Source organism: Eschrichtius robustus, chromosome 9 (assembly GCF_028021215.1).
Source record: "Eschrichtius robustus isolate mEscRob2 chromosome 9, mEscRob2.pri, whole genome shotgun sequence".
In the NCBI taxonomy this organism is placed as follows: Eukaryota; Metazoa; Chordata; class Mammalia; order Artiodactyla; family Eschrichtiidae; genus Eschrichtius; species Eschrichtius robustus.
In genome coordinates, this window is record NC_090832.1 from 121873998 (window position 1) to 121890977 (window position 16980).

The window sequence follows — 16980 nt, forward strand, 5'->3', positions numbered from 1 at the left end:
TAGTACCACAAATGGGATTACCTCAAAAAGAAAACTAATTTTTCCTTTGGCTTGTTGAAAAGAAGGAATGAGCACACAGGTGTTTATTAATGCTGTTTTGAATGGTGATAATAATGGAAAAGAAATAAGAATAACTTTCTTTAAAATTTAATCACATGAAAGAAAACTGGTGAAGTAATCTAACGTCTAATACACTAAAAGACATAACATAAAAGCAAGAAAATGAGTAAGTGAAACAGGATCATTTCTTGGTTGTGAAGAAAGCTGGAGGATAAGGTAACAGAGAAAGGGAACTGATTCCAAGTCTACTTTAAAACTATTCAAAAATAAGAAAGAACTACTTCTCCAGATTAACCTAAGGGCATTAGTAGCTATATAGCTTCGTATTTTCCAAAAACGAAAGAATGTAAGCAGAAATGTCAGGATTCACATCTCTCTATTTTTCAGTGTTGTCTAGGGAAATAAAAAGTTACATGAACTGTTATAATACCTAATCACACGAACAAAGTTTACCTCTATATAGAATTTTACATAAAAAACTCAAGACCAAAGAATTAAGTGTCTTGGCCATGTGTTGTTAAATGTTTTATTTACCTCAATTCACTCGAGACAGAGAAAAAAAACAAGAAACAAAAAAACCCCAACTACTTTATACATTTAATATAATAAATGCTCCCAGAACTGTAATACTATTCTAAGTTTACAACTCTAAGTATACGGTAGAACGGAGGAAGAGGTCTGAGAGTCTGACTCAGCGATGCCAAAGTGTGTCTGATGGATGTTCATAAGCATGGATCCTTTATATAATGTTTAGACAATCTTGCTCTACATTCTTCTTTTGGGGAGGTGGCGGGGGGGGGGAAGTGGTGGTGAGGATTTATCAACCCTATACCCATGCTACCTACCAATGTTGCCACATTTACAGTTGGTAGAAGATCTCTGAGAGAATACTTGGGAGAGGCAGAACTTCTAAAGCTCTAAAAAAGCAAAGAAAAAATAGCAATCCTATTGAAGATCACTGTGTTGCTATACAATAACACATGCCACTATGAATATGGCAGGATGGTACAAATTCTCTTGGTATAAGCCATTTGCATAACTCCAGAGTGACTTTTATATGGAGAATATGAAAGTGTATTTCAAAAGTACATTATTTGGATTAACTGTTCATTAAAGAAGACAATGGATCTGCTTTACTCACAAACCAATTAGAAGAGGTGCCCATAACCTTACTATGTAAAATGCCAACTTTATCTTCAGAAAAAGCTCCTCAGATAATAAACAGCCCTAACTACAAAATGCTGTCTAGCCTTTCCAGTTGATACAAAGTAGGAAAATATTTTACTTTCCTATATAGCTAAATATACCCTAGCTATTTTTATGATTTATGCTATAATTAACTAAGCCAACCATTAAAAATAGTTAAATACTTCTCTCTGAAAAGGATTTCATCTTCTTAAACCAGGGTCAGAATATTTATAACTAAGAATTCTTAAAGAAAAAATTTAATAATGAAGGCACTATTTGAATATGCATGTGTAACTAGGAAGCAATGAGATTTACGTTCAAAAACTAAAAGGAAGAAAATATCCTTTCTATTCATATTAAAGTTATATGCACATATATATATTATATATCAACTACACTTCAATTAAAAATACATTTAGATAAAAAGGTATATGAACCTATCATAAAATTAAATGCTCAACAGAAAAAGTCAACATAAAATTTAATATTGTACATAACTTACGCTAGTACTTATAGCATGCTCTAGTAAGTTTAAAAATAGAAAGAAATGAATAATAACAAATTTTCAAAATCAGTGAATTTTAGATGAACTATTTCCCTAATAATATCAAGTATGCTTGCTAAACATTATTTGGGACATATGTAAACAAAGACCACATAATAAAACTCATACTTGCTAAACCACAGTAAGGAAAGCTGAGAAAATCCATGAGGTAATATTCACTAATAAGTGTAAAAATTTCAAGAAGAATAGGAGTTAAAAGAAAATAGAAAAATACATTCAGTGACTGTGATAAGGTTATTTTGTTTTGTTTTTTAAAGTTAAGAGATGAAAAGACCAGACAAGTTAAAATAATCACTCCTTTGTAGGAAAATTCTCATACTGACTGAAGAATTCTAGAAATATTTCCAAGAAATGAGCAGCACAATCTTGTTAGTTTAGAAGTTTACACTGAACTTGGAAAAAATAAAATCAATGCAAAAACTTATGAATTAATAAGAGCTTTGATGATGATAGAATTGTCATATTTAATGAAGAATACTAGTACCCTTTTCAAGGCAGAATACAATCCACAACTTCTAATAATTCTTGTGAAGTAGAAAGATGAATAATTAAAGGAGACAGAAGAGTGACACCTAGGACTGAAGAGACCTCTCCTCTAGTAATGGGTAAATCACTTAATATTTCTGGGAAATGATAAAGGTCACTTCAATGATCACTAGAGTCCTACCCACTTCTAAAATCCTAACACCTAATATTCAGGAAGCCTTTTTTGGAAGAACTGGACAATCTGAAAATGAGGTATGCTAAAAGCACCAGAATGCAGACTAAAATTATAGGGTCTAAATTACATCAATTGTGAGGAACACACATAGAGATGAATATGAGAAGTATGTACTCCTAAAGGAACTCAACACAAATCAGGATGCTTAAAAATATTGGCTTTCTTAGGCAGAATCATCCTTTTATGGAATTATTCCAAGTCTATGACCACGGTCAATTTTGCGGTCTCATTCATTTTTTAAAATATACCATTGATTAGAAGGGAGTAAGTATCTCACCTAGAAAATACTCAGCAATTTCAAATTAGGAACCTTTCAAAATATCCTAATAATTTTATGGGATAGATTCATATCCCAAGAATAAAAGAGCTGAGAAACTACATTTATGCTAAGAATTACCCTTAGAAAGTCTTCCTTATGTATAAAGAACCTTTAAAGCTTATCAACCTGGGGGAAAATAAAACTTAATTAAGAATGTACACTAGATACTGGAGATAGACACTGTCATACCTATGGTTAAAATATGCTTAGGTCACCTTCTAATTACTACTATAGTAACAATGTAAACCAAGAATATATCTTAAGGGAAGCTATCCACACTCCAACAGTCCAGGTGTCATCAAGTTACTTTAAAAGATTATTCCTAAATAAATGTTTACTTTAACATTGAAAATTCTTTAATTGTAACATTATTACATATGAATTAAAGATAGCTATTGAAAATAAATGGTGCCAAGACAAATAAGTTTATATAAAAAAGGAAACTGTTGTAACTGACTTAATAAAACCAGTAGATATATAAAAGTGATTCTGAAGAATCAACTCTTAACGTTCATCAAAAGGAAAGTGTATTACCAAAATAAATAACTCATCTTCAAATTTAACACCATTTTGTTTACCCATATTCTGATTTCTCTGAGGGAAGTAATACTATTAATCAAGTCCTCCTTGAAACTGATTCTCCTCTTTTGGCCTCTCTGACATAGCATGGTGTCTTCCCAACACACTTTCTGGAGATTGCAATCTCTTCTCCATTCCGCTAAACATGACTAAGGTTGACCCTTAAACAATGAAGCAGGTTAGGGGCGCCAACCCTTGGCACAGTCAAAAATCCACATATAACTATATAGCCAGTCCGCCATATAAACGCAGTTCCTCTGTATCGACGGTCTGCATCCCGTGGATTCAACCAACCGCGGACTGGGTAGTACTATAGTATTTACTATTGAAAAAATCCGCATGTAAGTGGACCTGCACAACTCAAGCCAATGTTGTTCAAGGGTCAACTGTATTTCTAAATGTTTAGTTTTAAGCCCTCTACACTGTCCTCTCTATCTCCATGAGGAGGTAGACATCTTTCTACACGGAAGACTACATTTCTTTTTCTCTACAACTAGCCTCTCCAAGTAGTCTATCTCCAAGTGCTGGCTGTCCACTTCCACAAAAAGTCCAACACTACGTCACAATAAACGTATTAAAAAAATCAGTTTTCTTTCACATCTCTCATATTTCCATCAAGAGTATCACTGTTGTCAAGATCACCTAGGCTCAATACTCTTAACACATTTATTAAATTTTCTGTCACTCTCCAGCTCTAATCCTTCTATCATCACAGAACACCAAGTCCTATGTATGTTTTTCTTTCACAAATTTACTACCTGTCGCTACAATGTTTCATCATGATTTCACTGATGAAAGCAGATCTCCCCCACCTATCCAATTTCATACCTGAAACACTACCACTGGCAACCAAAATATTTTTCTCTTGTTTCTAGAATATAAAGTAATTCACCAAAACCCCCACTAGGTTAACTACTCTTTATGTTTACAAGTAATTTGAGGGCACCAACAAGCCACTTCAATTTATGCTTTTCATTTTATCACCCATTTTTCAAAGTCTATTCCAGAAAAACTTTCCAAATTACTCTATGAACATGCCTTAACATTTCTTATTTGGCTATTTAAATAATATTCCTCTTACTTATAAAATTATCTTCTGACACAATTGTTATTTATCTTTCAAGGCATAATTCCAATTCTTCCTCCTCTGACCATCCACCCTGAAGTTATCCTTACATCCTTAGATATACCAATTAACTGCAAGCTGGATTAAAAACAAAAATAAAAAAAGGACCACGTCTTACTCTTCCCATATTTTGTGTTTATGTATAAAGTCACTCAAGTATCTGCTAATCAAAATGTTTTCACCTGCATGTTTACATTCTGTAATTTTACATACTTCCCCTTATAACTATCAAATCTCAAAATATCCTTTTGATAGCAACTCATGGAACATGTCAAAGAATTACTACATAAAAAAGTAATTCACCAAATATAATATAGTATGACAAGCTCAGATTCATGGCAACAAATATTGAGATATGTTTTTGATATCAAGATATAGATGAGAAAGAGACAGACAGAATCTAAAGAACCCCAGAAACCTGAAAGAAAATGACAATAACTGAAGTTTATAATCAGAAGACTGAAGGTAATTTCTTATGCAGAGAGGCTGAAACAAAGAATGGAAGCATCAGAAAAATCCTTTTAACAGAGTGCAGGTATATGACATCTTGTTAGATGATGATAGATAGGTAATGAGATAAAAGGGAAGGAACGAAAGAGGGAAGGAAGGAGAGAAAGAAAAAGAAAAAAGGAAAGAGAAAGAGAGATGGAGGAAGCGAGAGGAAGAGAAAGAAAGGTCTTGAAATCTTGGTTCACAAGAGAACACGATACGAGATATACCTATTTCGAGCTTCTTTCTCCCTTTCCTAGATACATGCAGCTACAACTGTCCAAAACTAAACTAGAGGTCACACTGAGAACATGTTAATGTCAGAAGTATGCATGTGCAAAAATTCTGAGTGGTGGATTGGCAGCCTCTGCTTGTTTGGAACGTTGCAAGGAGAAATATATTGTTCTGGATTAGTGGACACTGGAACATTTTTTAAAAATCTCAAGTAAAAGAAAGGTTAACAATTATAAAAAATAAGGAAAATTTAATTAAATAAATGGAAACTGTTATTTGGAATTTACCCATGAAACAACAAAAGCAAAGCAAAAATCAAATTCAGTAAAATTGCTTTCTAGCCAGAGACACTGTACTCTTCAATTAAAATCAAAACCAGACAAAAGGCAACAAACTAGAGCTTTGAATAACATTACAGAAATAGAACGATATGGAGAGAAAGAGACAGACAGACAGACACAGCTAGAACAATAGAAATAGAGAAAAGAGAGCAGAAAAGATAAAGCAAAAGTGCCAGAGACACGAGGAAAGCTACAAATCCCACTCTAAACATCTTTATTTTCTACCTAATAATAAAATGGCCTAGTACTAAGAAATTTCAAAGTCACTTTTCATATCTTTTCAAATTAAGTTAATACTCATTTCATTAAACTTGTAGTTAAAACTTAGCTGTACTGTGATAATTTAAAGGGAAAAAAGGCTATAAAAAACAACTTTGTATTTTAGGAACATTTATAGTTATATTAAACTTCTAAACTTGCCTACCTCTTTTGGGGGTATGGGGAATATAATACAAAACCCCTCAACTTTAGTTCAGAGAGTTTGCACACATTTTCAAGTTATTCTGTGAAATAATTTATCTGCCTCTTAGCATTTAATAGGAGGTTTACAGCCTTTTAACTAGAATTTAGAACAACTCTTATCAAAACAAGATACCTCCTGTCACATCCAAAGACAGAACATGGGCTTGCTCAACTATACATCGATAGTTTGAAATATTCTTAATATACACTATCAGTCTTCAATAAAATATCCCAAAATACTCAACTTTTGCCCTGAATACTCAAGCTATATAGGATCTATTCAGCTGAAACATGAATAATTGACAAAGGTAGTCGACGAATGTAAATAAGTAAAGCTTAAGGCCTAGAATTTAGGTTTTTTTTTTTTTTTTTTTTTTTAAAGAATAAAGTTATCTTATGTTCACAACCTCCTCTACAATATTCTCTTTAGCTTCTTTCTCTGGTTCATTAAAAAAGAGGAAAGAAAGGCTCGAGCCTTCCACCTTACATATTATGCTTTTCCAACAAACGCTTTTAAAAGTTTACGTTATTTTATTTTTAGTTAAAGATGAAACAACAGAGGGGCAGGGGAGTGCAAGGAGCATGTATTGTCTATCCCATTTGATACCCTGAGTTATACCATCTCATCATACACTTCTTCCAAGTAACAAAAACAAACCCAGCACCCACCCCCAACTGCTTTTATCATTCAGATCCTCTATTAAGAGGAAAGCTAGCAATAAAAATGAGGAAAATAACCCCATCAGTTTTTCTAGACACCACCACCAGCAAGTTGAGAATTTATAAGATTTTGAAATGAAATGAATTAGGGGATTATGTAAGCATACAAGAAATTCAATATTTTTATCTCAACTCTCAATCTTAAATCTTTTAATCTGTTTACAGATTTAGGTGGTGCTAAAATATTTTAAAAACTGTACTTGATACAGGAAAAAGAAAAAAGGAATTAGAAAATTTATCTGAATGATGAATATCACGTGCCATACTACAATAAAATGTTAATGTTTCAAAATATTTTAAAATTTATTAACTTTATTAATAAATCTATTAAAATGCAATTACCATACGTCAAACATGGACTTTTAAAACATTCAACCTTTGAAACCACTGAAGATACAAGATTTTTTATTCTAAAAATTTTTTAAAGATTTTTAATTTCTGTAATAGGTGAGAAAAGTACAGTGAATACTGATTAACATAAAATTATTATTTGTTACATGATTTCATTACTTTTCGCAAAGCATTATAAATTTCAAGTAGAAAATTCAATTATCATAAAAAGACTAATATTAAAGCAGTACTCTCAAAATACACTTGATAAAAACCTGTATTTTTAAGAATTTGTATATAGAATTTTTGCTCTTTTAAAGGTACAGTTTACATTCCTTATTTTCTGGCCATAGGTGTAATAGTGAATTTATTCAATACTTATAAGCTTCAATCTAAAAACTCAAATGAAATATTACTTAATCTCAATACTTTGTGTAAACTTTTACAATTTCTAGTCTAGAAATGGGGTATGTTCACTAGAATTATTCATCCTTAAATCATCCAAGATACTATAACGAATCCCTCTACATGGTGATCAAAAGGTATTTATTAAATTGAACTTATGATTACTAGTACAATTTAATATCATGGATTGAATTTGTACTTGATCAACTTCTATGTTATTTTAGTAACTCAAAAACTTACTGATTAGCTACACACAGCCAAATAGTTATAACTATAGCCAAAACTCAACATTCATGATAGCAGACAGTGAACACAAGCTTCTACTTCTCCCTCAAATGGTTTTTATTTTCTTAATAGCAATGCTGGATGCTTTATCTTCTATCTGCCTACAGATTAAAAAAACAAAAAAACAAAAAAACAATGAAATGAACAAAGGAGTGAAGAGCAAAAAGTAGGGCACTTAGGTAACTTGTAAATTAAGAGACAGAAAAATCATCAAGCTACGTAATAAGATCTCAAAAGATCTACTCAAAGTTACTATCATTATGAAAACATTTTCCCCCTGGACATATCACTAACTGGACATAGTTGGGGAATTAGCTATGTAATGACCAACCACAACTAGAGATAGCATTAAGAACACATTAACAGGGGACAAAAATCATGGGTTTAAACCCCAAATGCCCATATGATAGCTTTGTGATTTACGTAAACCTGGGCAAATCACTTCATCTCTGTACAGTTTCTCCATTCATAAAACCAGTAACAATAAAATCTACCCTAATTATATTACAAGGTTTTCATGAGACCCAAATGAGGTATTAAGTATTTTCAAAGTAGAAGGATTTTGGAAGCTATTAAAAAGCATGCAAAAAATTAAAGTATCTATATTTTAATGTGATGAGGGGTAGCTTATGTTCCAGTTTTTTAAATGCAAGATATATTTTTAATCCTTTTTAGTCTATGTTCTGTTTTTCTCACAGTTTGAAGATTCAATAGATACCATCCAGTTCTACTATTACAAAAATTTGTTTCTTCCACCCTTTAGAGGCTTTTCTCTCTCTTATTCATAGAAAGAACAGGAAAATAGCTTTATCTAAAACTCTTATTAAGCAAATAATACGTTTTAAGGCAGTAATGTAACTAATCCCTTACCTAATTTCAAAAAGCATACCATATAATATGGCTGACTTCTACTCCTGGTTATATCACTAATTTTTATTGGTCTAAGAGCAAGTCACTTCAATCTCAAGGTGCTGCAATTTTTGTATCTACTGATAATGTGGAATATTAGTGTGATCAACTTACCTGATGAGAAAAAATTCACCTTTATAACTTAAAGGTGAAAGCAATATTCAAGTATGAGAGAACACTTTCCCTCCAAACACTCTACTAGTACACCAATGACCTTTGAAAATATGAAACTAACATGTATAGCTCACAATTTGTGTTCTTTTGAAGCTATAAAGGCAAACTGAGATATGACTTATTTCCTAATTCAGCAGAGATGTTCCAAAAAGAAGCAAATCAGAAACGCAAGGACAGAAGAGGAGAAAAGAAAAAATTCTTTATGAGCATACTTAAAGATTCGCTTTTTAAAAATTCTTCTCTATACACATAATCACTAAGGAAATCCATCTATCACTAACACTTGTACCCCAAATAATTAACAGTCTTTTTAGAAAAATAAGAATTTGACCAATTGTATATCTTACCTTATGTACACTAAGGCATATCCACGACAACAGCTAAAGTTAATTTCTTCACTAATAAAAATTCCTTTTATATTCTGCTTGCTTACTACATAGAAGTCACTTTATTATGATTATCAATCAAGTAGTGTCACTTTTATGAAATTTTTCACAAGCCATTATATTTTACAAATGACCGTTTTTTGTCAAACAGTTTTTTTTTGCAAAATAATTCTGGCCACACACTATTAATTGTATTGCTTTATGATTTATTACTAGAGGTTTTTATAATTGATTTTTTTTTTAATTTAAAAATGCTGAAATAGTAGAAACACATGCCTTCCTTTTTGTTTTCTTTGTTGAAAGGCAGCCCTGATATACAGGAAGCAGACAAAAAAAGTATGCCTAGATACACAACAGCAGCATGTGAGGAGCGGAGCGCTTTTGCCTTCATACAGTAGTTAGAGGAGTGGAAACACTGCACGAGTTGTATGTGGTATTAAACCACTGCAATTCAAATACTCAGCAAAATATGCTAAATAGCTATACAAGAAACAAAATGTGGAGGGAAAAGGGCTTAACCCAAATAAATACCTAACATACCATAACTTGATAAAAGGCAAGAATACCTGTTGCTTTGGTTTTAATTTTAAAATGGATATATTTGAATCAAATTCTGTTGCACTGGAGGACTGCTGATGAAATACAATAACACAATATAAATATTTATTTATAATTTCTTCACATGGTTTTCCAAACATTTTTCTTCTCTATATTGTCTTTTCATACTTGTGAGTTTCTCACCAAAGTTTCACTATTAAAAGTATTTTAAAAACTAAACTAGTTATCACAATATACAGGTACTGTAATACGCACATCAATTTTCTTTTAAATTTAGTATCTCAATAGAAGTATGGAATAGATAATAACTCTTTTTTGAAACTTAAAGTGGAAACAATGTCTGAACCGTTTCTTAAATGGATTTCCTTTGTGATATGCAGGGGACCTGTGTCAAGAACTCCCCAGGTCTTTAACAGCCATAAAATGAAGAGACTGATAATTACCATATTGAAATAAGATCGAATTTTGACGCCTCTTGCCAGATCCCACACTATCACATTTCCATCATGACCAGCAGAAAAGAGAACTCTCGGATCGAACGGGTGTGGCTCAAGAACAAATACCTCATCTTCATGACCCTGAAATATTTTTTAAGTGGCAAAGCATTACAAATACTAAAAGATAAAAAGAAAACTCAAACACCAACAGGACAACATTTCTAAAATATGAGTTTTAAGAGTTATTAAAGTGGTAAAAATCTTCAAATTTATCGATGTATAATAACAAAGCTGAGCTAGTATCACTGTCCAGGGATTTGCTATCATTTGGTGAAACCTGAGAATATTATTTACTGATCCAGCCCTACATACTAAAAAATAGCAAGATCTATATTTCTAAGCCAAACCTGTTTAAGTGCATTTTAAAATTATTTCCATTCTCCCACAAAGACCTGTTACCCAGCCAGCAAGTAAGAGATCTCAGATAATATAAAAGACTTTATTTCTTAATGAAAATATTCTATTCTACAATCAGCTTCAGCTTATACCAAATAAAAATTAGTCTTTTTTTCTCACCATCAGGACATGAATTAGTTGACCGGTGTAAGAATTCCAAACTTTCAGAGTCATGTTATTAACTGCAGTTATAACTGTATTGTCATGCCGATCCCATGCTACCATAGTTACTTTCATTTTTGTGATTTTATCTTCTATCCCTTGAAGGTTTTGGCTGAAAGTGATGGAGGCAGTATTTGTTTACACTGATATTATTTATTAAAATACCAATATGACAAAAACCTAAATGTATTTTCTTATATTTATTAACATGGATAACTAACTATTGTTTAACACGGTAATTAAGAATAGTTTGAACCAACAAAGAACGATGGCAAAAATCACTGCACGGAGTCAGCAAAATCAGGATTCCAGCACTCCTAAGTCCTTAGTAATAGATGACCTTGAGTAAATATTACTGGCTTTTTAACTCTTTCTGGATCCAGGAACTCTGTGCCATGCTGCTCACTCGCCATCTTTTACTGTTGCTGTCATTCCCTGCTAACTACTTTGCTCTCCCTTCCGAGACTACTACACGCAAATACAAACAGAGAAAAATGATAAAATATTAAAACCAAAATAACAGTTACAACGTGTAGTATAACTTCTCTTGGCTGGAGACAACCAGTGGATATACCACATCATCCCTGTGTCAGACGGAACATTATAATATGTTCTGCTTTCTGAAAAAACTAGTAAAACTTGCAGCTATTCTTACAGTACTATCATCCTCCTCTTAACAAAACTGAACCGAAAGGAATCATTAATGCAGCAGGTCTTCTCAAACAGGGCAAAAATTCATTTTATAAAAATCAACATCTTCATCTCCAAAAGCACCTCTAGTTATTACAGAAAAGTGATCATTTTAACATGGTTTATGATACATGCATTTATAGGCTGAGAGTCACACCAACCTGTAATATAGCTTTACAACTTTAAATGTTCTAGCTATATCTACGTAATATTTCAAATTTGACCTCTTACCCTGCTGGACGAGTAGCCATATCCAGCAAAATACTCTTCCATTCTCTTCGTTTAAATTGCCAAATACGTGCTGTCCCATCACGACTGCCACTTACAAACCTGCAAAGGAGCCCACCCCACAAAGAAAAAAATCATATGTGCTCTACAAAAATGCACTTTCCAACAGAGTTATGTTTTTAAAAATGCTAAAAAAGACAGTATTCATCTTTACTTACACAGCATTCTAATATAATAGAGATTACTCTATCTGATATTCTCTGCGAATCTAAGAACTTCTGAAACTTCATGGGCTTTAAAAATTTTAAATACATATACACATTCTAATGTGCACGGCTAGGTCTCACAAATAACATTCAAAAGTGATTCAAGGCCACTATTTACTACCTTAGAAAGAGAATTGATATTTTCCAATGGAAAAAACACAGATTTTCCTTTCAACATTAAAGAACTTGACTCACTCTAATCAGGTGTAGAAATATCTTTTTTTAATTTAAAACAAGAACATGAGAAAACTTACACAATGTCATCTAAGCTTATCAATAAACAGTTCTGCCTCAAATATTACATCATGATACATTTCCAATCTCTACTAAGTTTCTTTACACTTTGATATGTATAGAAAATATGTGGGGTGGATAAAAGTCCCTATTATTAAAAAAACAGTGGCCAAATAAACTAACATTATTACAGATAAAACATAAAGACGTGTTCACAGGCATGTGAAGGCTATATTGACTTTTCATTATAACTAGTCAAGACCTTTATTTTAGGTGGCTAATTAATATACAAATCTAACAAAAACCTGACCATAAGAATTGTCTTTATTTCATAATTTAAAAACTGGAATTCAATTTGACAAACAAAAATAATTATTTTACCTGTTACTAGTGTTGGAAAACTGGATACTGTCAACTTTGTCCTATATATAAACAGATGAACAGAAAAGAGGATCCTGAATATAAAAACCGTTAGACTCATTTAAATTGTACTCATCTAACTCTTTTCTGCAATACTTACAGTATGAAACTCCAATTCTGATATTTTCTCTGGCTGACCTGATCCAAAAAAATAAACCCTAATAATATGATCTGTGCTCCCTGTGGCCAGAAACATTCCACCTGAGGAATAACACCAAACATTTATGAGTAAGACACAATGTCAGAATCTCTGTAAATTAAATAATAAAGGCAAGCAACATTATCATAATATATGTTGAATGACTAATATTTCATTCTAAAACTATTCATACTTATCCTAATGTACATAATACACCTAACCTGAAATTAAGAAAGTTTGCTAACGTAAGCTTTGCCTGGGAAGAATTTTTCAATGTTTACAGAAGTTTTCTTCTAACAAATGATTTCACCAAGTAACTACATAATCACGTTAAAATTATCAGTCACCATTGCTAGAAAACATGTCTTTTAATTCTGCTGAAATCCCTCTCTTGCCTCATTTCCCATCTGTTAAAACCCTATCAAATTTTTAGGGCCCAGTGCCTTCACTACAGGCTTTACAGACTTGTAATCAAATAAGCCTGCTCTCCTCTGAACTGTCACTCAGACCTTGTCTTGTAGCAAATACATTCTACTCTGCATTACAGTTATTTGTATATGCAATTTACTCTCTCTTGGAATCAATACCCTCCCATAGTGCTGAAAACAGTGCTATATATAATTGCATCTAGAGTACTCTGAAGCATATGTAGTGCCTATAATTATGCTACTACTAGAAGTAAAACTGTCTTCATGGCAGTAGCAGTGGAAATCTAGACGCTAGTATATAAAGATGTTTAGATAATAGTATGGCAAAAATAGATTCATGTCCTCAGTTTGCAATCTCTTATCTCAGGTACTACTGCTCTCCTCAATTATGAAAGGAAAAGAAAAGGTAAAACCGGAAATAAACATGGAAGGAACTGGTATTAGGAACATTAATTCGTGTTTCATTCTCTCATCAATTCGCTTAAAATCTCCGGATCATAATTTGTTTAAAAAGACTCTAATATCCATTCAAAATGCTGCTACAAAAACTCAAAACATAATTGGAATCTTAGCATTGCTATACCACTACTTTTTAAAGAGCGAATAAGAATAATCTGGAGCAAAGTAATTAATAAAGATGTACAAATATCTATCAACCTATTTTACTTAGCTATGTGTGCCTCCAAAATCCATAAAAATATAAAACAGATTTAAAAATACTTTTCTTTCAAAGAGATAACTATTCAAAGACTTATTCTTTAACAGTCAATTTTGCAACTATTTTATCCCTCCTACCAAAGAATTATGGTCTTCTTAAAGAAAAATCTTAATCATTTATATACACTCAATCAAATGAGTATATAAGCTAAACTCGAGCAAAGTTCAAATACTTATAAACTAGTTTACGATCATCCCCTGGTATGCACATGAGAATATGATTTATATTACAACAGTAAGTATTTTCCAAAATTTTATGTGTTCCACTAGAGTATCTCCTTTAAGTGGAGAATACAACTTATACAACTTTAAGTGGAGAATTAGGAAGAAAAAAAATCTTACCAGCACTAAAAGAAGAACAGATCATTTGAACTCCAGGCCGAGGGCGCTCTGTAAATTTTGCAGGTCTCGGACTGTAATACGAAAAATAACCAATTAAAAATATCCCAAAGGGACCAGCAACACCAGAACTCAGCTGTCTCAAAAAATAACTACAGAAGGACAAAATTAAGTAAGAAGCAACAGAGGGCTCCCTTCCTAAAAACAAGCTCAAAATCATTGTGTGTCATGATCAGCAGGATCTTGTGGAAACTTTAGATACAGATTTTGCAGGAGCTCCTGATTATACAAAAATCCACACATGAAACAAAGCCACTGTCACACCTGGCATGTAGTTATTGGTTACACTCACTTCTAAACATCTATCCAATTTAACAGGTTCTCAGTTTCATACAGCAGAAGAGCAATGCACAAATATATAAGGAAATACAGGTCATTTGTAAACATGAACAAACTAGCAAAATAGGTGCTGTCTCATTGGCATATATACACCATCAATCAATAAACTTTCTCAATATTAGACAGTGTTAAACATCTCCCTCTGTTTACTTTCTATAAAATATGCCCTTTAAGACTCCAAAAACTAAGAATCCTACATTCTAGTGAAAATCTGAAGACTATTTGACTCTCACATCAACTATAATGCTCATTTAAAACAGTGATCTATAGAAAATAGGTCACACTCAACTATACTTACATTAATTGTATAATTATATTACAGATTATATGTTTTATATTAATGCTATTGACATTAATGCTTAGTGTTACAATCAACTATACTAAAGAAAAATTAAATTACAGATTTTACCCATGCCAGCTCCAATATATGTACAATGTATACGTAATGTTCCAATACAGTGATCATATTTAAGGCCCTTCTTAACATATATTTTGACCAAGTTTTTCTCAGAATATTAGGAGAGAGAGCTAAAAAATAGAGCCTTCAACCAGAGTGCACTGCATAACTTTCACAATCCACAACTATTGAACACAGAACGGTTTCAGTCTTGTGGTCATTTAGGGAAAAAAAGTACAAAATACTTCTGATCTATCAATTATATATTCTGAACAACAGAACTAAAAATAAATTTGTAAATAAATTTTGTTAACTGACATTTTAATAACTTTTCTTACTATTCACAGGCTCTGATACAGCTGAGCATAACTGATATGGAGAAAGAGAAACTCACACTCTTAAAACCTAAACATTTATTCAGAGGAAAATTAACTCTGAGTAAATTTATCTGAAACTAGAAAGGCAACTAAAAGCACTACTTCCATTAGTACCTTGTAGACTGTGGAGGTGTGTTTTTATTAAGTTTTGGCACAACTGCTCATACCTGTGCCAAACAACCAGTTAGTTAGCACTCATAAGCAGAATATGCAAATAATCATACAGATTGTCATTTCAAACGAATGTTAATATTTTTAAAGAGAAAAAAACAGATAAGCAGGAACATATAATTTATTTTTAAATGTACATTTGAGGAAATATTTCAAGACAAGGCCTGGAACTCAGACTCTCTGAGTTCAGTTCCCAGTTTTGCCACTTATCTGTGTGACCTTAGGCAAGTTAACATTTCTGTACCTCAGTCTTCTAATCTGTAAAATGGGGGTAAACATGAGAACATATCTCAGAGTCCCGGAGAGAATTAGATGAGTTTAATGCACATAAAGTGCTTAGTTCTGTGCCCAGCACACTCAGTAAATTATTACTAGCATTATTAGTATTTTAATTAGGTTCAACCAGTTCAAGATGGTCCATCAAGAAATAACTGCTATTTGGTTTGGCCTAGTGGTTAAGAGGAGGTCCTGACGGTGCACTTCCAGTATTTGCCTCAGTTTTCTCTCCTATCTGTCCTGAAGATAATAATTATACCTTCCTCATAGGGGTGTCATAAGAATTAATGAGATAACAGTTATAGAGTGCCTAATACTAGGCTTGACAGACTAAGTGCTTAATAAAAGTTTGTAATCATTATTATCATTTGCACATTTTAGGATTCCAATTCTTTTCTCACATCTGTCTAGGCTTGGACACCGTCCTCCTACTCAGAGATCTCTTGGGCCAGTTTTCGAGTCAACCAGCCACTCAAATTACTCATCTAAGAAGCAGCGTCTTTACTAGTGGGAGTTGTTACCATACACATAAACCCTGTATAAAAGTGAATTTATTAAGAGATTTGGGTTTCCAAAACAGATTTCATTTACTGATAGAACTGATTCTTTCAATTAATGCAGACTGGGCTGCTGAAGTCACTTACCCCAGAGATTATTCAAAAGCATTACCGTTCAATACGATTTTTGCCTCTGGTTAGTAATTAAGGCCACATTTTTCGGCAGTTATCAACCATGTATACATAAAGAAAGGAAAACAGGCATCTCAAAGTCTGCGTGTGAGGAAAATTGCTCTTACTTTTATGCCTGAACTCAAACTGAAAGTTTTCATGGGACAATTATAGTAACAAATAGAAAAGAATATTACTTATAAGTGACTAGAAAAAACTTTTATGTCCAAAAATAGGAAAATCACTAAGCAAAGTATGGAACAGCTCAATGGAATATAATGCAGCTATTAAAATTATGTGAAAAAAATTGTTAGGGTAGTGGGTT

At 32.4% G+C, this 16980-nt stretch overlaps 1 protein-coding gene across 2 annotated transcripts in view; it reads right to left on the minus strand.

The window, feature by feature from the left end:
• The window catches only part of PHIP (pleckstrin homology domain interacting protein), a 122699-nt gene that overhangs the window by 56478 nt on the left and 49241 nt on the right, over positions 1-16980 (minus strand). For both annotated transcript variants that reach the window (XM_068551655.1, XM_068551654.1), the window contains exons 10-15: positions 14371-14441; positions 12845-12945; positions 12706-12746; positions 11828-11926; positions 10865-11018; positions 10295-10429 (exon numbers count right to left, since the gene is read on the minus strand). In XM_068551655.1, coding sequence (XP_068407756.1) covers positions 10295-10429; positions 10865-11018; positions 11828-11926; positions 12706-12746; positions 12845-12945; positions 14371-14441 — 601 coding nt within the window. The remainder of the gene's footprint in view (positions 1-10294; positions 10430-10864; positions 11019-11827; positions 11927-12705; positions 12747-12844; positions 12946-14370; positions 14442-16980) is intronic.